The sequence below is a fragment of the Odocoileus virginianus genome, chromosome 11 (assembly GCF_023699985.2).
Source record: "Odocoileus virginianus isolate 20LAN1187 ecotype Illinois chromosome 11, Ovbor_1.2, whole genome shotgun sequence".
In the NCBI taxonomy this organism is placed as follows: domain Eukaryota; kingdom Metazoa; phylum Chordata; class Mammalia; order Artiodactyla; family Cervidae; genus Odocoileus; species Odocoileus virginianus.
In genome coordinates this window covers 70,583,304-70,607,489 of record NC_069684.1, presented here as the reverse complement: position 1 = coordinate 70,607,489, position 24,186 = coordinate 70,583,304, and the positions used below count along the sequence as shown (strand labels likewise).

General features: G+C 54.0%; 1 protein-coding gene and 1 long non-coding RNA gene across 4 annotated transcripts; one reads left to right on the top strand and one right to left on the bottom strand.

Annotated features, from left to right (window-relative positions):
- Positions 1-1,787: 1,787 nt before the first annotated feature.
- On the bottom strand, positions 1,788-24,077 carry SLC41A1 (solute carrier family 41 member 1). Of its 3 annotated transcripts, none has more exons than XM_070474589.1 (11): positions 24,007-24,077; positions 20,224-21,232; positions 12,149-12,256; positions 10,971-11,042; positions 10,184-10,328; positions 9,895-10,041; positions 9,178-9,325; positions 8,335-8,414; positions 7,673-7,852; positions 7,270-7,418; positions 1,788-4,320 (listed from the first exon to the last, which is right to left on the bottom strand). In XM_070474589.1, the coding sequence occupies exons 2-11, from the start codon at positions 20,596-20,598 to the stop codon at positions 4,135-4,137; spliced, it is 1,590 nt and encodes a 529-aa protein (XP_070330690.1). In that variant the 5' UTR covers positions 20,599-21,232; positions 24,007-24,077; the 3' UTR covers positions 1,788-4,134. The 3 variants fall into 3 exon arrangements, with proteins under 3 accessions (XP_070330690.1, XP_070330689.1, XP_020758701.1); XM_070474588.1 differs by lacking the exon at positions 24,007-24,077 and adding an exon at positions 22,893-23,304; XM_020903042.2 differs by lacking the exon at positions 24,007-24,077 and adding an exon at positions 22,893-23,302 and having other exon boundaries at positions 7,718-7,852.
- Positions 3,245-6,288, top strand: LOC139037548 (uncharacterized). The gene is made up of 2 exons (XR_011490433.1): positions 3,245-3,329; positions 4,483-6,288. It is a non-coding gene; the product is annotated as an uncharacterized lncRNA (long non-coding RNA).
- Positions 24,078-24,186: the final 109 nt, after the last annotated feature.

Sequence of the window (24,186 nt, the reverse complement as noted above, 5' to 3'; positions counted from 1 at the left end):
GTGGTGTTGCCTGTAATTATGTTGCAAAAATATCATCAGGGATAGGATGGCGCCTGGGAAGCTTGTTTTTAAATGCCCACTGGAAGATATTGTCTATTTCTGTAGACAGTTACTGTTTTGCAGCAATTCAAGGTGTCTCAAGGGAAAAACTGGGATAACATGCACTATATTTTCGATTATTTCAGTATAATGTTTATGTGTTGTCTATGCAGGGACACCTTGGCCAGTGCTTTCATCTGGCTCCAGGCATGGTGGGCTGAGAGCAAGCTGAGTGGCAAGGCACTTAACCCTTCTGTGTCTCAGGTTATCCCTTGTAAAATGGTGATAAAATATTTTTTGCAGAGCTTTTAGAGATAATATTGAAGTTGTAAATGAGGCTATTATTTAAAACTATATCATATAGTATAAAATATTGTATATTGAAATATTATCTAAATAATAATTAGCAAGCAATTATCCTCTTCCCATTAACTTTAAATATTACTGCTTTGAAGGGTTAGTCCCAGAGTCCAGGTGCATTGTAAAAGGCTGATTTCTTAAATGTTTTCATCAGGGAAAAAAAAACAAAAAATATGGTAATAATGTGAAATGACGGATGTGTTAACTCAATGAGGGGGGGAATCCTTTCACAACATATACATATATGAAATCATCACAGTACACACTAACTGTCTGACAATTTTATTTGTCAATTATATCTCAATAAAGCTGAAAAAAAGAAGGCTGATCATTATATAGGGTACTGCTCAGCACTGTGTGCTATATAACATGGTCTTGAATCTCTGGGGCACGTGTCCTGGGTGGGCAGTGGTTCCCGGCAGAGGCTTTAGAGTCAGACCTGGGTGGGGCTGCAGTGTGACTCTGCCCTTCCCTACCTGCCGTCTCAGAAAAACTGTGTCTCTCCGAAGGTTGTGTTATCACTCCCTGCCCCCAAGCTCCAGTCACATGAACTATTCGTAGTTCCCCAAAGCACCAGGCCTCGCTACCCTGCTCAGCCTACCATTTCTCCTCCATGTCGCTGCTCTCCTCTCATGCTAACTCCTATTCTTCCCGGCTTCCTCTACGACTTCCCTGACCCTCAAGACTTTTAGGTGTTCTTTCCACCTGCCTGCTCCCCAGTCACTCCTGATTCACCACTATGGTCAGTGTATTGACATTGTCTAGAGATTGGCCCACTTCCCTCTCACTTTAAAATCGACCACTACATTGGGGTTTGGTGTGTGCCAGCCACAGTGTTTATTGCCTTCTGTGAATTATCTCATTGAAGTCTCTCACGACCCTAGGTATCTGTACAGATGAGGAAACTGAAGCTCAGAGAGTGTAAAAGGCCTGTCCAATGTCACACAAATACAATTAGAAGATCTGGATCCAGGCCAGATTCTAAACCCTTTGCAGTCAGTTATAAATTTCTAAGCACTTACAGTGCTGAGCATGGTGAAGGCAAGTGCGAGTACTCAACAATACAGCTACTGTTACTGTGACCCAAGCAGGGGATAAACCTCTGCAGGGAAGGACTCTTAACCCCCAGCTGCACGCACCCTTTGCCAGCACCCCAACCAAAGCCGCGTCAGTGTGCGGAGAGCAGGGAGGATGTCCCAGAGCAGCACCGGCTGCTTCTCAAGAAATGACTGTTTCCCATCACACATCTCCGTATTTAAGAGCTACTTCGTTTGTCACACTCTGGCCTCTTTCCACTTCTATGCCAGGAGGGGGTGGGATCACAGAGCAGGCTCAAGGCAGTAGGGGAAGCTGCTTTTGGGTGAGACACACAGGAACCACCAGCCACCTAAATAAACGTCCTCTTTATTTTACCAAATATAATTTATCAGTTATGTTGACATTTGTCAATTCAGTTATAGTCACTATAAATAATTCTCTTAGGACACAGTTCTGTAACTTTTTAAGGATATAAGAGTAAACCAATGCTGCTCCCCACAGCCAGGCCAGAAGTCCATGTGATTTGTGCAATCAGGGGAAAAGAAATGGATCGTCCATGAAAGTCATGAAGTTCATTTTCTTTCCCTCTCGCCCTGCAGACCTCCCTCTGCTCATCCTCAGGGCTTGGGGCACGCCTACCTTCCAGCAAAGGAGGGCACGCCGGACTCCTCCAGGGCAGCCTGGCTGAACTCCAGAGAGGAGAAAGGGGTGAGTGCCTGGGGCAGGGGTGACTGCAGACCACACGGGCACAGCCTTGGGGGCAGAGGAGTTGGTTTTGACGCCTGTACAAGAGTCTGTGTGCAAACGTGTCTGGAGATGGACAACGAGACAGGAGAAGGCCCGAGAAGAGCAGGAACAAGGCCGGGCTGGTGTCAGTGAACTCTGCTGGGGGCAACCCCAGCTGGGTAGCCTCTACGATTCCAAGTCTAAGGATCTAGGCTCTGGCGGGTGTCCTGGGTGGAGATGCAGAGACAGAAAGCATCTCTAGAGACGCAGGGCAAGTTCCTTGGGGTGAGGCAGGGTGGTGGTAAGAGACGGGGTCACTGCCTGGCCTTCTCCTGGACACAGGCCCTTTAGGTGACAGAGGGGGAGAGCTAAAGGGCAGGCTATGGACATAGAGGCTTGAAGAAACCTGCATCCAAATGCCCAGGTCTGTCCACATGTGAGTGTGGACAGCAGAATTCTGACCTGTTCACAGTAACGTGCTGAGAGGACGCAGAGACCCCAGCGCTCTCCCACGCCTGTGCTGGGTAAACTGGAAGTAGTGGGTGGATGTCTGGCCTTCAAGATCTGAACCCCCCTTCGGGTGAGTGGGGAGGAGATGGAAAGAGGCGAGGGTGAGAGAGGGTAGTGTAGGGAAATCAGTAGTGGCTGAGCAGTGGGGCCTGAGTTGTGGCCAGTGCTCCATGCCCGTGGGAGCCAGGAGCGGCATCGAGAGGCAGACCCTGCTTGGACAAAGAGGGAAATTCAGTGAGGACACATTCTCTGCTAGACTGAAAAGGGTGCACAGCCTTTGTATCCAGGGACTGAGGCGGGGGTGGAACTGTGTTTCCTCTGGCCAGTCAGTACCCGGCACAGGACCTGATGTGTAGTAGGCACTCAATAAACAGCGCTCAGTGAATGTTTCAGGCTGTGCCTGCAGAATCGCTCCTCTTGGGGAAGCTGTGTATTTGCTGAATGAGTGAATGAACACATGATGGATGTGGGCAGAAGCCAAGAGAGAGGAAAACTGACCTCCACGGCATGAAAGACTGAGTGATTTCAGGAAGCGAGAAATTCTAAGGTGCATGTGATTATGTCCTCAGGAGGAACAGCAGCAGTGAGACACCCATCAACCGCCCAGCACTTCTCCACAAACCCATTCTCCATCCCCAATCTCGGAAGCCAACGCGGTAAGCTCTGGGGAAGGTCATGCTTAGAAATAATTAGAGATAAAGATGAACAGAGAAGAAGAATCAGGTCTCTGGGTCCAGGGAGGATGTCGATTCTGGCAAACTTACGGGTGGATGTGGGCCAACAGGGAGACCAGGTCACAACTCATTGCTTCTTGGATGAGACAGTCAGTTGGAAAAAAAGATCAGAGGGAGGGGATGGTGGTGTATTTCAGGCAGTTGGGTAAAGAGCAGGTATATAATTTAAGGAGTTCACCTCATCCTTTTGGAGAGCAGGGCAGAGAACAGGGCTAGGATTACTTGGGGCTAGGACCAGTTGTCTCTTAATTAGAGCTTTGAAGCTGGTCCACTTCTAGAAAACTTATGTGTCGGGGGGAGGGGAGAGTGACATTTATCCCTCTGTTCAACCAAAAAGAAAGAGAAAACAAAGACAAACCCCCCAATCCAGAGCCGTAGTTTGCTAAAGCTAAACCAATGTCCCCAGATCCTGGACGGAGACCCCTGCCCCAGGCATCTCCTCTGGAAGCACCCACCATGCAACTGCATTGGTGACTGTCTCAGACACCTACTTGTACTGTTCATCTCAGTCCACCTGTCCTGTCTGAATTCTTACTCTACAAACTTGGCTCAATGTATAAAAATTCCCATTGAAAATAATGAGAATTCGGTATCCACGTGAAGTCCTAGAAAGAGGCGGGAGTGTCGAGTGGGATGGAGGTGAGGGAAGAAGACCTAATCGCCAGCCCCCCCAAAAAAATTTCAAACAGAAAGTGCAGAGAGGTGGAGAGAAGGTTGAGTGACCAGGCTAGTCCCCGACATCTGTGTCTCGGTCCCCAATGAGCCAGAGGACATGGAAGCTGAGTGCCAGCAGCCCAGTGCCGAGAAGGTCCCCCAGGGCTGTCAGGTACGGGATGGAGAAGTTGTCTGGGTCCAGGCCGCGGCCCCACATCCAGTGCACCATCCAGTCTGCGATGTAGAGCAGGATCAGCACCTGGAAAATAGAAAGGCCAGTTACATCCATCCCCTCTCCAGGGGGAGCCAGAGGCCACGCGATCGTCCCGTTCACCGCACGGCAAGGCTTGGCTAGCTGCAGCCAGTCCTTAAGCAAGTCAGCTCATCTTTTGGCCCCCGCAACCCCTCTCTGCTCCTCCAGCCCACAGTGACCACCTTGAACAGATGACAGAAGGAATTTGAGTTCATCGGGAAGGAAGATGCCTCTGTTCTCCGGAGTCGCCTACATTACATTACATTCTGCTCCCAAATTTACCCAACAAGAGGTTTACTAATCAACATCCTACTTGTTGCAGGAATTCAGTCCTCTTGCCTCTAATTCTGGGTCATCCTATTCTCGGGTCACTCCAATTCCTGCCATGTTGGCCTCTGCAAGAGCCCAGCAGGCAGCTGGGGGGTTGGAGTTTGCTTTTCAGAGAGGGATTTGTCCTCAGAGCAGAGAGAAATAAGGACAGTGTGAGAGGCTGCTGCCGGCACAGTTGTCCGAGTAACAGTTGATTATCCCAAGCTGCCTTCCTCCTGACCCTTCCCATTCTGCTCAGAGAATGCAAGTTTATTTTAACATTAGTCCTAGCAAAATAGAATTAGGAATAAGTCAGCTGAATACCAAGCACACAGTGCATATCAATTCAAAAGAAACTTGCTGCTGTGATGTATCTGTTCCTTGCTTTTCTTCCATTATTATAGATAATTAATGATGATCTAGATTAGAACCTTGCTAGTGGGCTCAGGACCAGGGGCATCGACAGCTGGAAGCTTGTGAAAAATGCAGAATCTTAGGCCTCATGCTGGATCTCCTAAATCAGAATCTGCCTTTTAACAAGATTTACATGTACTTTTAAGTTGGCGATGCACTTGATCTAGAATACTATGGGGACGTCCACAGGCCTGCATCTTCTCTATACTCTGCACAATTCCTGGCATTTGGGCTCCCCAAATGACTGCATCTGAGCAAGAATGAAATGGTTTCTAACGGTAAATCTCCGAAACAGTCATTTAGGAGGTTTTACTCCTGACTGTACTTTGTAAATACTGTGGTATGCAAATTCTGCCCAAAGGGGCTTAGTTCCTGGAACCAGAGCCTACTGGGGGATCCAGAAGTCAGATGTGATACCTAAATTTAGGCAGACTGGTTGCTCTCCAGTCTTCTCTTCAAGGAAGGAAGAGGTTACAGTTTCAGCATCCTTCACCTTCTGCCTTGCCCTGCACACAACGGCCTTGGACTTTTGTGGCCCTGATCCTGAGTGAGGGACAGCCCCCTCAAAACCACCTCCACCCACCCACCCCCCCCGGCATAACTTCACACCCTTGCCAGCAGCTGCAGAAGGGTCCCAAATAAAGAACGTGGCCAGAGGACTTTGGGATGTGCCCCAGGAAGGGACGGGCAGCAGCTGTCTCCACATTCCAGCCTCCCGAGCAGGCCCTGGGCACACGCCGGGAGGAGGCAGCGAGGGGATCAGGAGGAGCCTTTAGAGGGGATCAGGTATCCCACCCTGGCCCTGTACCAGCTGGAGAAGAGAGGAGGTGAGCATGGCCCCCGGCATGCTCACAGCGGGGAATGGAGGCAGGCCTGCCCTTCCCAAGGTGGCCGAGGGCCGCCCTCCAGCCATGGACCCTGGGCACCCACACCCATCCCTGCTCTGCAACATGCGCTTCACCCCAACTCGCAACAGAACGTGGCAGTTGGGGTCACGGCTGCGGGGAAACCACGTGGGTGGCCCAGACCTGGCCAAGGTGTCCTGACACCCAATAATATGTGTCTCAAAAAAGAGTAAAATGAGAAAAATATGTATGTTTACTTGCCTAAACATGGAATAAGCTTGAAGGATATATGAGAGATACAGATCAACAGAAGGTCTACTATATAGCACAGGAAGCTATACTCAATATCTTGTAACAAACTATAATGGAAAAGAGTATGATAAAGGATATATACATGTATCTTTTATATCTCTGTATATGAATCACTTTGTTGTACACCAGAAACTAACACAACAGTGTAAATCAGCTCTATTAAAAGAAAGGAACAGAGGACCCCAATGGCCGGTGAGGAAGAGAACTGGATGCAGAACCAGAGGGAGGAAGGATGTTTCAATGAGGCTTCTCTATTGACCCTTTCAAATTTTTTGAACTAACCTATTAAAAAACCAAAGCTATAGAAATTGAAAATGTAATAATGAGGATTAGATTGGCTATAAAGGGGTTGCATGAGAGAGCCTTGTGGTGACGGAGCTGTTCTGTGTCTTGACTGTTGTGGTGACATGAACATATGAGTGATAGAACATGCGCACATGAGACTGCATGTAAAATCGGTGCAATCTGAATAGCTTTGTGCATTATACCAACACTGACTTCCCGGGTTTGGTGTTGTGCTATAATTATGCAATATGTTACCACTGTGGGGAGCTGGGTGATGGGTACATGGGCTCTCTCAGCACATTTTGGGGGGGGCACATTCTTATGAATACATAATGATTTCAAAATAAAAAGTTGAAAAAATATAGTAAACAGCAAGGGAGAAGATATTCTAGTATTACAGGAAGGCTGAATGGGATCCTAGAGATTGTCTAGTACAGTGGTTTTGACACATTCTCAAGCTGTGAAATCCTCTACTCAAATGAAACCTCCCAAGGAAGCCCAGCATGTGAACAAAGCCACGTGGAGCTGTGTGGCCAGGCCAGTGGGGGTGGCACCTGCCTGAAATCCAGCACCTCCGCTTCACTCCCCTTGATTTGCAAATGTACCACTGAGGCTCAGAGAAGTAAAACAACTCACTGAAAGCCACACAGCCTCTCAGGGACTGGGCTGGAACTGCGGTCTGCTCTCCTGAGCCCCCGCCCAGCATTCACCGGCCACACCGTCCCTGGTCCTCCCCTCTCACCCCTGCAGGGCAGCCCTGGCCCCTCCCCACGCCCCTGTCGGTCCACACCTGGAGCAGAGCAGCTGTCATGTAGAAGATGATGAAGATGAGGGTGAGGGTGGTATGCCCGCCCTGCATACAGCTGATGGTGTAGAGGAACACCAGGTGTCCCGGGACCACGAGGAGGAAGAGCACGCGGGCCGAGCGAGAATTCACATCTAGGACCAGCGGAGAGGGGGCGTGAGCAGAGAAGGGGGAGATCTGGCGCCAGGAGGCCTTTCACAGCCAGGGGGCGCCACGCTGCACTCCAGGGCAGCAGACGGCAGACTGTCTGCATCCATCCCACGGCGCCCAGCCCCCAGGGTGCCCCAGGCAAGGACAGCCTTCCTGCCTGGACTCTCCCTCTAGAACAGCTGGTGCACACAGCCCAACAGATGAGAATCCGTGTAACCAGGCGCCAGGGGTTTCTTACGTGATGATGTAAACCCAGGAGAGGAGGTGGGAACTCTGGCATTACCAGGGCTGAAGAAGGTGGTACAGGGGCTGGGGCATCGGCGAGGGGCTTGCTCCGAGTTCTCCCCTGGCGTCCCGTTCATGTGGAGGAAGGTGGAGATGCGGCTGGCCTGCACGGCCACCAGATTGCCGCCAACACCTGTGCAGACACGCAAGTCCTAAGCCGTGGTGGGCCCGGGGAGTGGGGAGGGCGTGACCCATCCACCAGTCCCCAGGACAAGACGGAGGCACTGAGCAGAGAGGCTCCTTTCCGGGGTGTCTTCGAGGCTCCTCCCATCCTCCCAGCTACGGAGACACGGCAGTCCCCTGCGGCCCCGGCGGGCTGAGAGCGTGGGAAGGGACAGATGTGTAGATGCAGGGAGCCTGACTTCTCTGCCAGGGCAGCGGGGGCACCTGTGGTCACACACAGCTCAGGGGACAAGCCCCGCCGTCATCAGTCCCTCTCCAAAGTAGGTGGACACAGCACCCCGTGCTCAAGCGCTGGTTCCCGGAACCAACCCAAGTCTTGAACTCTCTGAGCTGGACTCTCTTGCCTGCAAGAACCCTGACTGAAACAAAGCCCCCAGACCCTCTGATCCAGCCCTCTCCTTCCCCTGCTGGCAGCTGATGCCGAGACCTCACCGTTAATCACAGGTGTGAAGACAGCCATCCCTGCAAAGTTGGGGTCCGAGACCGTCTTGTCCAAGATGAGGCCTCCCACACTGCACAGACATAAAGACCACTGAAGGCTTCTGCTCTTGTCCCTGGGGTGGGGCCGCAGGTCCGTCTGGATGAGGGCAGGGAGGTGGCCCCAGGAGTCCCTCGTCCTCCAGTCCTCGCCTCCCCTTGCCAGAACCGGCTGATGCTCCTGACATTCACCCTAACACAGCACCCCGAGCAAGCTGGCGCTGCTGGGTCAGGCAGCCGCCTCCAACTCCCTCCCAAGTCTGCGTGAGGAGCTGCTGGCTGCCGTGCCTGCTCAGTGTTTATTTCCCCTCTGAGAGGAGGGCTGGACTTTTCCTCGGGGAGCAGGTCTCCCAGACTCGGCCACTGTGGTCTGTGCGGCCCCAGGCCCGTGCAGTCGGAGCAGCACATCTCGGAGGCCACAGTGACTGGTTCAGGGACAGTCAGGACGACAGGCAGTGAAATTCTATAATGGGACTTTGCAGAAGAGTTTAGAGAAAGAATCTCTCTTCACCTGTTGGAATTAGCACACGGAAGTGCAGACCTGAAGCTGCAGGCCAGCACAGAGAAAAGCAGAGCTGAGAGATGGAGAACGCTGGGGCCCGGCCTTTTATGTACCTGAGCCCAGCTGTGCATAGTCAGCTTCCTAAGCTGATGTGGTTTCTAATGAAACCCCTTCACACAGCTCCATCACTTCCAACAGAAGCACACGAGACTGAGCCACTACTGAAGGCATTTCTAGGGTCCGGCCACACTTCCCCTCCCAGGGCTGGGAGGGCGGCGGATGGGGAGTGAGCCTACCTGCTGATGGCCATGGCGATGATGACGGGCTCCCAGCCCGAGTACAGCACCTCCCTTGTAGCCGGGCTCCGTCGGGCCAGCATCACCCAGACAGGGAGCAGGGCCACAAAGAAGGCGCACACCAGCGGGTAGATGTACTGCCAGATTCCTGGGAGGTGGAGAGGAGACGCAGGTGAGCAAGTGCTCCCTGCTCCCAGCCGCCCCTTGGCTCAGCCTGCAAAATCCCAACAGACCAACGGTAACACCACGCTAAATGCCAGCAAATGTATCTACTCCTTTGATGCTCGCTGTTAACCCAGGAGGTACACGGGGGCCAGCTCCTCAGACACTGAACTTATCAGGGGCAGAGACCAGATGCTAGGTTTCTTGCTTTGATCCCTGGAAAAAGCTCCATTGCCTCTCTTTCATTGTGCAAGCAGATTCCAGCCTTAGTTCCTTTCCTTTGCCCTTTCCCCCTTACGCCTCCAAGGGGAGTAAGAATCCACAGAACCAAGCGTATTTCTGAGATACTTTCACCCCTGCGCCTGCTGCCTGCATGAATCTGAGATAAGAACTCAGCCTCATCTCTGTAAGGTAGGGAGTTATCTACAAACTGTGTTCCAACCAAATGGTTAGGAATGCAGGAGAAATCCTTACATGTGTGTGAAACCACTGCTACGTCTCCCAGTCCCACCCAGGAATCCACCCTGGTTGCATCCTCCGTGACCTCAGCCTCACCCTGCTCCAGGTAGAGTCCCCAGCTGATGCCTGAGAGCAGTGCCAAGGTGATGAGGTCACCCAAGCTGGCAGCAATGGGCGTGGCCACATTGTCTGGGTTGATGCCAATCTTGCGAGAGCCAATGATGACTCCAATCATGATCATGCCTGGGGAGGAAGGAGAAGGGCCAGGCAGGGGAAAACGAGATGACGGGGCATCGCCAACTGAGAGGGAGACCGGAGGGGCCCGGTTTCGGACACCTCTGGGACCGCCCTGCCTACACCCCTGCCCCTCCCTTGCCCTTCTTACCCAGGACCAGGGAGGCGATGGAGGCCGTGGCCACGCTGCTGGCACAGAGCAGGAAGGCATGCGGGATGCTGAAGTGGCCGTCAGGGATCCAGCCGAAGACCACGGCGGCGATGGACGCCAGGAAGCCCACCACTGTGGCCTGTACCTGCGGAGGGGAGCGGTGACTCAGGGAGCAGAGCGCTGCTTAGCTGAGGTCACAGAGCACTTGGCCAGACCTCCTCCTGCCCCCAGCAGCTCCAGCAGGCGGGCAGAGCTGGCCTGTCTGGTCCTCTAGGCGGGAATGATGTCTTTATTTATTTAGTTTCACACCAGACACCAGTCCTGGGTAGTGCGCCCTGCAGGAGCCCAGGACATGTTACTGGCTGAATGAGTGCTCCTCTGGGGCCCGGGGGAGGGTCCACAGAGCCCGAGACTTCATCCAGACACAGGCCTGGGACTCAAGGGAAGGAACTCTCAGTCTGGAAAGTGTGCAGCATCATGGGGACATGGGACAAAGTGGTCAAGGGCCTTCAGCACTCCAAGTCTCCTCCCGATGTGAGCTGGGGGGACACAAGCCTCCGGCATTACTGCAAGCTGAGAACTGACACTGAAGATCCTGGGAATCCCCCTGATCTTGGCCATTTTCCTGGGAAGTTGGGAAAACTGCTAGAGCTCCTCTGGGAGAAGGCAGCTCAGCAGGACCCTGGAGCTTCACTCGGGAGCCAGTGGGTGCTGACTTAGGCCTGTCGCGTTCCTGCCCAGGGAGGAAGGAAGCTGATCCCCACCGTCCCAGTCCCCACTCTCTTACCTGGATGAGGGCCATGTTCCCAGTGATCATCCGCCAGAGCTCCGTGGGTGTGTCCATGTGCCCGATGTTGGCCTGGGAAAGGAAGGACCGGGGTCTGGAGCGTCAGGCTGGGAAAGCCTGCAGCTTTGTTCATCAGGATCCCGCCTGGATCAGCAGACGGTGCACGTGCCCCGAGACCCTGGACCAGGGTGTGACCCCCAGGGAAAGTGAAGCAGGGTGGAGGGGCTGGATGAGAGGGAAGGCACAAGATAGCCTTGAGCTCCTCCTGCCTCTGGCTGGGGGGTGGCGAGGGGGTTCTTAAGGCAGCGCCCTCTTCTCTCCTCTCCTCAGGACAGAGGCCGATTCTGGGCTCTGCCCTGCTCCTCTGGGCAGCTCATCCCCATACGGGTGAGAAGGACCCGATCAGTCCCTGGCTCTGAAGCCAGCTGGCCATCCAAGGGGAACAGGTCAGCTGCTGGTGCAGGACAGAGGCCATGAGAGTGTTTGGGAAGGACTGAGGTGGCTGGGAGCCAGCCAGGAGGGCAAGATGGGGAGGGCTAGGCAGGCTGCCACTTCTCTCTGCTGCCTTCTCTGGGCTCATGGCCACGTGGGGACATCCCTGCCACCTGGCTCCCCTGGCCTCCCGTGTTTTACCACTTCCTACCTCCCGCCCCGTGGCCCTGAATCTAGTTTAGTCTCCAAACCAGGACGGCTGATCTAAGAGGTTGTGGGAGGTGGGAGTGATGAGCAGCCCCTCTTTCTTGATTCCCTTACAGAAGAGCAAGCTGCCGTGGGGGAGAGGGAGCGGGGTGGGAGGGGCTGGGAAGGCCTGGCTCGGCTCCTGCCCAGCTGCAGAGCAGGGCTGGAGATCAGAGAAGGCCCCCAGCTGTGCAGGTGGAGGGACCAGCGTGAAGCTCGCCTGGCAAAGCTGCACAAACAGTCACGAGGCGGGCTGCGAAGCAGGGGATGGGGCAAGAGTCCAGGGGTGGCTGGGACCTCCAGAAACCAAGCCTGGGAACTACTCTGAGCAGGGAGCCCTTGACCAGGGGCAGGACAACCAGCCCGGGATCTCCCTGAGCCTTTCCAGCCCGGACCCACCTTGCAGGCCTGAGCAGCTGAGAAAGGCCTGCAATGACCTCTCAGTCAGGCTCTGTGCTGCCCGTCTCTGTGTGCCCCACTCCCTCAGCCAGGACACTCACTGCGGTGGAAAGCCTTGATGCCAGCGTCATTTCCAGGTTTCCCTTAAGGCCCAGCAGTGCAGGCACCAGGATGAAGACCTCCGTCACCTTCTGGAATACTTCCCAGTGCTACAAGGGGAAGACAGAACCCAGGAATCTCAGGGCCCCACAGGGCTGGCATCAAAGTTGAAAGTGAAACTGAGTCCCCTGAAAGTGAGTTTATGATTAATTAATAAACTCTGCTCCGAGTTTATGATGAATGTTTCTATCCAAAACTTGATTCCCTTTCTTGTCCCTGTCTGAATTCAATCCCTTTCTTGCTTCTTCTGACCTCAATCCTGTGCTAACTAAACAGCAATCAGAGTCAGATGACTAAGATTGCTGAGATCAGTGATAACATTGTTACAAGCTCAGGTTGTTTCTCCTGGGCGATGAGTTACCAGAGCTTTTTTGTTCTTCCCCTTTAAATCCCCTCACTCAAAAAGACCAAGTGGGCGAGGCTGTGAGGCTTCTCTCCCTCCACTGCCTCGCAGTAAGCCCATAGTTGACTGCAGACCCGCAGCCAGAGTTTGGCTTTCTGAGCTGTGGGCACAGAAGCCCTTGCTTGGTTACAGTTGGACAGTCTGGGAGCAGGGGCTTGAGAAGGAAGTGGCATCAGCAGGGAGTGAGCTGGTCAGACGCCTTTCCTCCAGGAATCCTGGAAGCAAACCAAGTCCATGATGCTCCAAACAACACAGCCCCCTTCCTGCCACCCAGAACCGGGGATGTGCAGAGGGTCTCCCCCAGTCAGGAGACCCCAGCCTGGCTCTGCTTCCTTTGGCCACTTTGTGGAGCCAGGACAGGGGACGGTGGGGACCCACGCAGCTGAGTCACCCTGGAGCTGGCTTACACCCCAGAACTGCAGCGCGATCCCCCTTCAAATCACCTTCAGTCTAGTTTCTCTGTGGCCTCAGCCTCGGGTGCTGTTGTCTCAGCTGTTGAGCACTGGGCTCCACGGGGCTGAGGAGATTAGAGAGTTTGTTTGGCTTCTATCTCCAAGGGCTCTGGGCCTCAGCCACAGCCGCTCTCCTTCAGAAGAGGCTCTGAATGAAGACGGTGGCCCCCAAACCTCAGAAGGCTGGTCTGCAAGAGGCTGTTCATTCCTCCTCGGCCCTGTCACCCCAGAAAACTCCCCCAGTCTCTCGGTTAGGAAACGGAGGGGTGCTGCTGCAGGGAGAGCACCGGCGCTGTGGATTCCAGCCCTGAGACCATCAGGCTCTGCTCTCCGACCCGTTCTTCCAGCTAACTCCTTTTAAGTCTGCACTGTGTGCCAGGCTGAGGGCTCTCTGTGCAGTTTTTTATTTTACTCTTATCAAAAACCTGGTGAGGTAGGAGCTATTCTTATCCTTGTTTTGTAAAGGAGGGAACTACTGAGCTTCAGAGAGCACTATACTCAGTGCTAGGAAGGACAAATGTAGGAGCCAGGACTGGCTATTTGAAAGCTACTTTAATTGCAACTGAAACTAGAGACTTGCAAGAAATGCTGGGATTGAGTTACCCTCCCTGGCCCCTGAGTTCCTTTCTATGCTTCCTTTTCTAAGAATGGAAGGGTTGATGTTTGGCAGAAAACAACAAAATTCTGTAAAGCAAGTATCCTTCAATTAAAAAATAAATTAAAAAAAAAGAATGGAAAGCTTTCAGGTTTGGAGAGGGGAGGGGTCAGGCAGCCAGACAGAAATATGCAGGCTGATCAGACTACCAAGGTCAGGAAGCAAAGTGCAAGGGTACTGGACTGACAGCCTTGGTCTCCCACGTGAGACCACGAGGGTGGGCCACCTGCTCTGTCCCCAGCATTGTCCCACAGAGGCCAGCAGGGGCTCCTTAGACAAGTTACAAGGCCTTGAGCTCCTAACTGTAAAATGTATACTTCAGGGGCCAGATCAGATGGTCCATAATGGCAATTCCAGGACTGACACTCTACAGCTAATGATAAGCAAGGCTGCAAATCAAATCCACAATGAGATATCAACTTATACTCGTTATGATGGCAACTATTAAAAAACAGAAAAATAACAAGAGTTGACAAGGATGTGGAGAGATAGTAAGCCTTGAGTACTCTGGATGGGAATGAAACATGGCTCAAACACTATGGGAAACAGTATGGCTGTTAGTAACAAATTAAGGCGAGAACTACTATGGGATCCAGCAGTCTCGCCTCTGGTATACACCCAAAATAATCGAAAGCAGGGTGTCAGAGAGATATTTGCACTTCTGTGTTCATAGCAACGTTATTCCTAATAGCCAAAGAGGCAGAAGCAACCCAAGTGTCCACTGATGGATAAATTAACAAACAAAACATAGTCTTACATACACAACAGAAAGTTACTCAGCCCTAAAATGGAAAGCAATACTGTTATGTGTAACAGCATAGATGAACCGTAAGGACTTATAATGAGTGAAACAAGCCAGTCTTAAAAAGACAGATACTACAGATACTACATGATCCCACTCATACAAGGTATCTAAAGCATTCAACTTCCTAGAAATAGGAGTAGCATGGCTGTTAAGGGGCTTGGAGGAGGGGGAAAGGGAAGTCGATGTTTAGGTGTAGAGTGTGGAGTTTTAGCTCTGTAAGATGAGAAAGTTTTGGAGACCTGTTTTACAACAATGTGAATATACTTAACACCATTGAACTGCACATTAAAAATGGTTAAGATGATAAATTTTATGTTATGTGTTTTTTTTTTAAACCACAATTTAACAACAACAAAGAGGAGCATGGAAATCAGAGGGGGCCGAGGCCAGGGGAGGCGGTGCACCGGGGGTCCTATAAAGGCAAGGACCTCTCTTTTCTTGTCAGAGTTCTCTTTGTGGGTATGGGGGGGTGTGTTGATAGTGGGGGTCCCTACCAGGACCCCAGAGGAGGGCTCCTCTCATTCCCTGAGCTCCTGGCCTAGCCCCTCACAGTGGAAGGCATAGGGATCTTTTTAGGGAAGGCTTCCTCTTGACAACTAAGGATGGGAGGGAAACCCCCTGACCCCTAGCCACAGTTGCTGAGCTTTCAGACACCCACAGGAGGAGCCAGGACAGAGGCACCTCCTTTCTTATCCCTGGGGCCCCTAGAGGGGAGGCAGCCCCATGAGCCCCACGTGCACTGCAGGAGGTCAGGCACTGTTGCTCTTGGCTGAGGCCAACGCACAGCCGCTGGGGCTCCAGCTCCCAGCAGGCAGGGCTGTGCCCCACTCTGCCCCCTCCCCCTCATCTCAACTGCACACGTCGGAGAGCAAGCATTCCTTCTGCGACACCCCCCCTCCCAACAGAAGTGGCTGACTGGCGGTTTTGGAAGCCTCTCTCTGAGGCCAGCCTCATATCCCCTCTTCACTGCATAACATCCACCTCTCCCAGCTTCCATGCCTCCAGTTCTGTGAAAAGCTGTGATCTCCAGGTGGGTGTATGTAAAATGTCTGTGTGTGTTGGCAGAGTGAAGGAGGCCAAAAAGAAATACTCCAAATGTATGCCACAAATATTTTCTGAATTGTTTGTAAGGAATATTGTCTTTATGGTTAAGAAAAAATAAATATATGAAGCCCAGCTAAGCCCCTCTAGCTGCCACTATATTATACAGTAATACTTATTATATATTATAAATATATAATATAAATATATATATGTGGTTATAAATCCTCAAATCCCTGCACCCCCTCAGCACACATACACCTTCTCCTTCAAGTACAGTAGGACCTAGAAGGGATGGGCCTTCAGCAGCGATTTGGACAGAATCGGCGCTCACGCTAACAGCCCCTGAGCAGAAGGCTCCCGCGCCTGCCAGGGGCAGTTGGGAACCTCACACCACCTGACCCCCACCCAGCAACACCCTAAGCTGGCACTTGGTCAGGGTAGCCAGTGGCTGCACACATCCTTTCTTCACCCACAAAAGCCTCTCAGGGGAGCCTCTGACATGCACGTGCGCGCGTGTGCACGCGCACACACACACACACACACACACACACACACACACACACACACGGCTCTGGGAGGGCCCGGGAAGCAGGCTGGCCCTGAGGTGAGCAGCGGGCAGAGTGCCAGGGGCCAGGGCCCAGTGCGTCTCCTTCCTGCTTTGGCCTAATTCAGGCCCGTCCTGTTCACCCTGCCTGGAAGTGTCTGACCCTGAAGTCAGACCCACGAGCCAAGCCTTCACCCACGCCTTCCTGCTCGCTGGGGATGGAAAAGAACACGTTCCAGGAAGCCCTTGGCGGGAAATGCGGATGGCACACAGGGACAGATTCACTCCTTCTCAGAAATGCGGCCCCTCCTCCCCTTCCTTCTCTGTCTGTGGATGGTGGGGGGTACGGGGGCTCAGTGGTTCCTGATAGCTTGGAGGAGGGATGAGCCTGCCACCCCTCCACAATGATCCTGACTCATCACCGAAGGTTTCACACCTCAGCGACCCCACTGCTGTCTCACCCTGGTCTGTTCATCTCTCTTCCATCTGACACCTCCTCTGGCCTCAAAGAGAGAACCAAGTCTGCCTGGGAGTGTTCTGCCCTGAGCCTTCTTCCCCTCCAGGAGGAGAACTGCAAAGAAGGAAGTCACAGGCTGGAAAGGCTGGAGTCAAAAGCTCGAAGGCGACTCAGATCCCCAGCAGCTCTGAGAACTGCAGGAGAACCTGGGAAGCTGGGCTAGAGCTGACTCAGCTCAGATGGGCGTAAACCCAGCCTGCATCTAAGGCTCTCCCTGCAGGTGTCCAAGGGGGAGGCCCTCAGGGCGGCGCCTGGGGGCAGAAGGCTGGACAAAGCGTGATAAGAGAGGCAGATACCGGAAACCCGAGTGCTCTGTCCAGGAAAGCAGGCAGCCTTGGGGGCAGGCCAGCCAAGGGTAGGGCAGCCTACCTGTGGGGGCAGGAGGGATGTTTCTGCTCCACCCCACTTACCCAAAGCCATCCTTGCCATCCACCTTCACCTTTGCAGACTCCTCTAGTACACACAGAAAAGCCAGAGGAGGAGGCGTTTGGGGGCGGGGGTGTCTCCTTTCCTAGGGATCTTCAGGACATGAGTAGTGAGGATGAAGAGCTGGGAGACTCACCTGTTTTAACACAGCTCAGAATTCCAGTGACAGAGAAGGAAATGGCGACCCATTCCAGTGTTCTTGCCTGGAGAATCCCAGGGACAGAGGAGCCTGGTGGGCTCCCATCTATGGGGTTGCACAGAGTCGGGCATGACTGAAGCGCCTTAGCAGCAGCAGCAGCAGAATTCCAGGGAAGGCTGGCACACCACCTCCTGCTACTCCCATCCCTCCAAGGGCTGACAGAAGAGGGGAGTGAGGTGCCCTGGGGCTGCCCAGGACCAAACCAGGAGGCTGGGCAGGGCCTCTGCAGGATGGAGGCTCCCCAGCCCAACCCCCTTCCTCTCCCACACTGGGCCCAGTCCCGCTTTCCTTCCCAAACGCTCCGGGAACTTCAGCCTCAGTACTTAACCTTTTCCTACTTTTGGCCAGTAGTCAGTCCCTTATCTCACCGCCAAGGTGGCTGTACACACTAAATGGAGAGAGGGCAGATAAGAGGAGCCTGGGGAAAAGCCGGGGCTTCTGCAGCAGTGGGGAAAAATGAGAGCCTTGGACCAAGGAGACGTCTGCACCGGCAGGGCCTTGGGCTCAGCTGCTCTGAGACACGGGGGACACCCTACAGCCAGCTCCTCCCGAGGGCCCCAGCCGCTGAGAGGACTCCATCCCACTGTAGTTCAGCTTAGCCTGTGAGGGGGAAATGCAGATGTGAATCCTTAGAAATCATCCTGCTCCTCCTGACCCCAAGACTGCCAGTCACCTCTTTCACTCCCTTAGATATGGAATAAAAACCTCCCTGCAGTCCCTGATCTCTCTGCTCCTGCCATCCCTGCCATGACTGCAGCCATCTGCAGGGCTTGCTCCAGACATGCTGCGGGAGAAAGCTGGGGGCGGGCACAAAGACAGACCAGCCACTGTTGTCCATACCAACTGCACCTTAGCTCTGGGGTGAGCCAAGGTGCCACACCAAGGGCAAATGCTGGCCCTCTGTGGGCACACTCGGCAGGCTCCAAACATTCCCTGCCTGGTTTCTCAGTGTCTCAGGGTAAGGGATAAGACGCCAGAAGTCATTTCCAGCTCTAGAATTCTCTTGAGTGCGTAAGAGAAGGCGAGGGAATGGCCCTCTAAGAACCTTTGTTCTTGCTCATTTAGAATATAACTCCAGTTGTTCCAGATTCCAGTCTACCCTGTTTTTCGAGGAAAGACAAAGAGTAGACTCCTCCCAGAGTCTTTAACCAACTTTGGAACCATGGCCACAGTAAAGGTTATAGAGGCTAAGGACATAGGTTCTGAGTCCGATGACCAAGGACAAGTTACTAATCCCTTTGAGCCATTGGCTCCCTATCTACACAATGAGGACAGTTATGGTGCGAACCCCACGGGTCCACAGAAGAGTCCAACAGATGTTGCCCACTACCGTTCTTACTTTCTAGAAAATAAAATAACCGCTCCCAGGTTACCATCAGACCCTGGTTCTACACCCCTCTGGAGGCACCAAACCAGAACTGGAAACCTCTGAGAATGAGAACCCAGGCCACAGGAAAGGGATGGAAGAGGTGGAGAAACTGGTACCCTGGTCTAATTTCTCTTCCTCTCATTACTCCACTCACTGCTCTAGGAGAGGGAGCAGCTACCTGGGCAAGGAATCCAAAGCCTGCCCTCCCTGCTCCAGACTGGCATCCCAACCTCCATGAGGAACAATCCCCAAGGAGACAGGTTAAGGAAGACAGGGGCATGATATAAACACCATCCTCAGTAGCAACCAAAGGTGCAGCGTTCCCCTAAAGACTCAAGTCAAAGTGGTCCAGGTAGACACCATCGAAAGAACCTCCTAGAACCAATCATCATCCTGCTTCCTGGGACAGGGGCCTGGTAAGACTCGCCAGCAGGACTCTGTATCATCATACGCATTGTTTGTAGGGCTGGCTCGGCAAAGGGGAGGGGATGCTGAAATCCACGCCCTCCTGAGAGATTCCATGGCCAAGGACTCGCTGGTTGGGGCAGGGGGCAGGGGGAGGCCCAAAGGGCAAAAGCCAGATCACCTCCAGCATTCCCATTTCTCTGAGTACCTAGGACAGAGCCCAGAACTCAGGAGGAATCTGATACATGTTAATGATTAACTTAGATAAACCCAGCAGTTTCAGAAAGCTTTATGTGTCTTACTAAGCTTCAAAAACTTTAGCTGGAAACAAGGCTTTAAATCATCTTGGGGACCTGGAGGTCCTGGGTAACTCCTAACCCACAATACGCTAACATAGCATATCCCTGGCTCTTAGCTTCCTGGTTCTGCCAATTCCTCTCCTTAATTCTACCTAGGAGCCTCACAAAGAGCTCTCTTTGCCCACTATGGTTTGTGAAAGATAGGTAAGGAGCAAGGAGAAGAGAGAGTTCTGCCCAAGTTTGGTTATATTTTGTCCCCATATTTGTCACATAATCAACACTTCTATGTCTTATCACGCCAGCCCTCCAAATCATGTCTCAGCATGTGCCCACCCCCATTCTCTAAGGAGAGCCTGCCAAGGTTACACAAAGACAAGCAACACAAAATGCCTTTAAGAACCTTCTTGCTTAATTTGAGACCCTCTTGGCAGCTGAACAAATTCCTGCCCAGCAGGGGGATGAAGGGAAGGCTTGAGACTGAGCTTTCTACTGTGGGTATCCTTGAAACCCCCAAAATAAAGGGGAAAGAAAGCCTAAAGAGAAGGCCCATGATCTAAATGTCTCCTAGTGGGCTGGGCCCTGCAGGAATGACCAGGAGGGATGGCAGGCAACAATCTGTTCCATCTCCTCTTCCAAGCCTGAGCTTGGGAATCAACCCTGCTTCTGTTAAGCAATACAGCCCTGACCACCTGTCCCAGGGCTACCGGGATTCCTCAAGGCTTCTGTAGAAAGGGACTAGAGGAAGAAGAAACCGAGGACATGATCCAAAGGGAAACAGGGTTCCAGGAAGCAGCAGCTGCTTCTGACAAGGAGGTGGAGGAAAAGCTCCAAGAGACAGTCTCCCAGGAGGAAAAGCCAGCTCCAGGCTCAGGGTCCAAGGCCGCCCTCCCAGCTCCTACCTGCACGATGTCCAGCACCATGCCGGCGGCCACCGTCCCGAAGCCAGCCAGGAGGAAGGGGAACAGCACCTGCAGCCCAATGGAAAAGGAGGTCTCCTTGAGCGGGGAGGGGGCGGCGGGGCCGTGGTCCGTGCTGACGTCGTCACTTTCGTTGCTCTGGCTACCGTTCTCCAGCAGGGCGTCCTCCTCCCGGAGGCCCTTGGCGTTGGCCCGAGACTCAGGCACCACCACTTCGACCTCCGCCCCGTCGGGGCCCAGGAACTCCGAGGTCCCAGCCAAGGGCTCTCGGCTGGGGCCTTCCGAAGAGCAGGCTGAGGCGGCGGGACCAGTCCCGTTCAGCTGGTGGGTGTCCTTGGGCTCCGGCTTGGAGGACATGTCGCGGAGGGAGGAGGAGAAGGGGGAGCTCCCCTCTTTTTGTTCTCCGCTCTGGTTCCCTTTCTAATTTGGGAAAGAACTTAGTCTTGGGGTGAACGCAGGCGTGGTGGCCGCGGGACCTCTTCCCGCGGCTCTCCGCTCCGATCGGGCGCTTCAGAAGCTGATCCACCGACAGGCAGCCCCATCAAGCACTGAAGCCACAAGCTGGAGGGGAGCAGGAAACTCCGCACCAGAGCTGCAGCCGGCGCTAGGGGTGCAGGTGCCCGACCCAGCCGTCCGAGAAGCTTCTTGGGGGGAGCTCCTCTGGCCTCGTCACTTCTTTGGTTCTCAGCGCAGACTCCTCAGAGTCAGGGGCATCCAGAGCAGAAGAGTCAGGTCAAGTCTGGGGCGCCTCTGAGGTGGTCCTGCTTTGATGACAAGCAGCCCAAGTTCAGATCCTTCAGAAGGCAGACTTGGCCTGGGGTGTCCTCTGGCTGGGCTCAGTCAGCTGCCCACAGCTCCTCCGGCTCTGCTGGTCCCAGGGCAGTGTCAGCCGTCTCTCTCCTATTTTCCAGAGAAGTTCCTCCTTTCTGGGAAGACCCTGTATCTTCGCAAATCCCTGGTCCTCACAGTCACAAGAATCTGGATGGAACACCTTACGTGGGAAGAAGGAAGACGAGGAAATGTTATGATAGGGCAGAAGACAGTTCCCACTGCGAGAATATTCCCACACGGCAGGCAGAAGGAGTTTGCTAGTTCCCTTCCTTTTTCACTAACACCCCCCATTCCTGCCCTGCAACATGTGGATGCCCAGCAGGCACTAGCCCTGCCATCCTCCCAACAGGCAACGCACTGCCCACCAGGGACCACCACCATGGTCAACAGCCATGAGACGGGGCCTGCCTGGGACGGGGAAGATGCTGCGCAGGAGACCTTGGCATTGCCTTCTCAGCAACGGGGGATGGGAAGGGATGTCCTGGGGGAGATCCCTTCTTGAATGTCCATTAAAAACCCAAGGTTACTAAAATGTGGTCTCCCAGTAGGGTCTGTTACAAATTCAGTCACAAGTTCCCTGCAGCCACTTGGCTGCAGAAAGCGATAGTTCACAGTCATGAGACAAGGCAAATAAGCAAGGAGAATCTGACTACTGAGTGAAGGTCCCTACACCCCTACAAACCCTAGTCCCTGAGGGAAAAAACCCAACAAACTGGGAGAACTCCCAGGGCAATGGGGCAGGCCTGCCAGACCAAGGCCAAGAGCCAGAGGCCTACCCACTCCTGCCCTTGAGAGTCAAGAGTGTTACAAAAAGCTCAGACACTGATTTGGATCCAGGCCTCCGCTACTTCTCTGCCCCTGCTCTTGGCCTTGTGAGCTTGTCAGATAGGACGAGCGTGTTATCTCACTTTGAAGGGAAGGATGGTAACACTGTGGTTACTATGCACACATTTCAGTTCTCTAGGTTCATCCTGTTCCCCAGGGTTACTGAGAGTGGGATATAATGGAATTCTTAAAAAACAAAAACAAAAAAGCACCATCCGAAAAAAATAAATAAAACAGAGCAGAATAAAAAACAAAACCAGCATAAGCCAAAACGCACTTGCTCCCAAATGCATGTCTCTTTAGGGTAATGGCCCCACTTCTTCTTGCCTACAGGAACCCCCAGGCCTTGTTCCCACCCGATTCCATTCCACCAGAAGAGCTCTCACAAGTTAAAAATACGTTTAAAGAGAATTTCCCTAGGAAGGATGAATAGGTCCTTAAGTATTCCAAACACAACTCCAGTTTGGGGAAGGGTGGATCAAACTCCAGTAACTGGCTCACGGGAATTGTTTTCTCTTTCTAGTCACTCACGTCCCCAGGACTCCCTTTTCCAGTCTCCTTCAACACTGTTCCGTTGGTTCTTTCAAAAACCTTCACTAGAGATCCAGGAAGAAACCTCTGAGCAGGAGAGTCCGCGACTCCTGTGCCAGAAAAGTTTCTGAGTCCGCTAAAACCTGACCGGCCCTCCTCCTCTCGTCTTCCTGCCAAGTCACCTAACCTGAAACGGGGCTCGTAGCGAGAGAAGCCAGCCCCTCATCCGCTGCTGCCAGTAAAGAGACTTCAACCGGGCCTAGGCCCTGGGATGAAAGAGGCAAAAGTGACCCGGGATGCTCCGGGGAGGGGACTAAGCAGACGACTTTCGTGTCCCCGAACCCAGGGATTGGGAGAAGTATCTGGGTGGCCCTCCGGCCTCTCCTCCAAACAGACTCAGCGAATGCGCGGGGTGCCAGGTCCCTCGGCCTCGCCACCCACCCCCTAGACCCAACAGCACTGACCTGCCCCTCCTCACTCAGAAGGAAAGGGGGCGCCTGGCGACTGGCGGCGGGGACCCGTGGTCTCGGGGGAGGCAAGGGTCCCCCTCTTCTCATCACTCCTCCTCCTCTGCAGTCCTCCTCGGCCCCGGATGCCCCCCGCCACACACACACACACCCCAGCCTAGGCGAGTGTCCAGCCGCGGCACCCGACTTGCTACATTTCGCCTCGGCGCTGGGCGAGCGAGGCCGCCGCTCGACTTCCACGAGGGGTAGGTGCCCCAGGCGGGCAGGACAGATCGCCGCGTCCCAGGCGGGGCGGGGGGCAGTCCGGACGGCGGGCTGTGGGGCCGAGCTCGCTCGCCCCCAATCCCTTCTTGCCCGCAGACTTGGGCCCGACTGGTTGGCTGCTAGCGGCAAACGTGATCTGGGGCAGAATGGGTGGCACCCCCATTCCATCAAAAATAGATTCCGGATGGACAGCGGCAGCCCCCAATCAGGGGCGGCGAGGGGGGCGGGCTCGGCCGCGGCCCAGCCCCGGGGGCGGGGCGCCGGGGAGGCGCAGTACGCGAGGTGACGCGCGCCGGAGGCCGCTCGCGGGTCCTGGCGCTCCCCGCGAGGTGCCGCCTCCCGGGGCCGCCACGCCGCGCCGGGACCGTCGCTCGCCCCTTTAAGGCGTGCGCGCCGGTCCGCGGCTACCCCTGCGTACGGAATTGTTTCCTTGTGCCTCCGGCCTTCGAGAAGACCGAGAAACCTCCCAGCGGAGCCGCCAGCTCTGACCGCCGGGGCTCAAACCACCATGCCGCTGCTCTGCGCCCCGGGCTCGGTTCCCGGAGAGAACCGTCCCTACCTTGTTTGGGGACACAGCTTCTTGCCTGCTGGGGAGAAGTCACCTCTGCTCTTTCCACAAGATGCCGCGTTCCTGCCAGCGCGTGGCTCAGCCTGAAGGAACCGGCCTTAATAAAGTCCCAGCCTTGGAAGGGCTGGGAATGGGCGGGCGAGAGGGAGGGAGGAAAAAGAGGTCAAAACCACCGCTGTGGTCCTACACTCACCGCCCGAGGCGGGGCGGAGGGGGATCGGCAGCACGGAAGGATGTATCCATCCCGGGCTAAACAAAATCCAACTTTCCCTGACGCACCTTCTGGGATCAAAGAGGGCTGTTCCCATTTCGCCTTTTGCCACTTCCTCCCTGGGGTATCTCCACCTCTCCATCGCGAACGGAGAACCAGTTCTTTGGGGGATGTTTTGGTGTCCGGGGTGTGATCTCCCCCGTAAAGGAACCACCACCCTTGGGTTTTCCCCTCCTGTCAGTGGAACC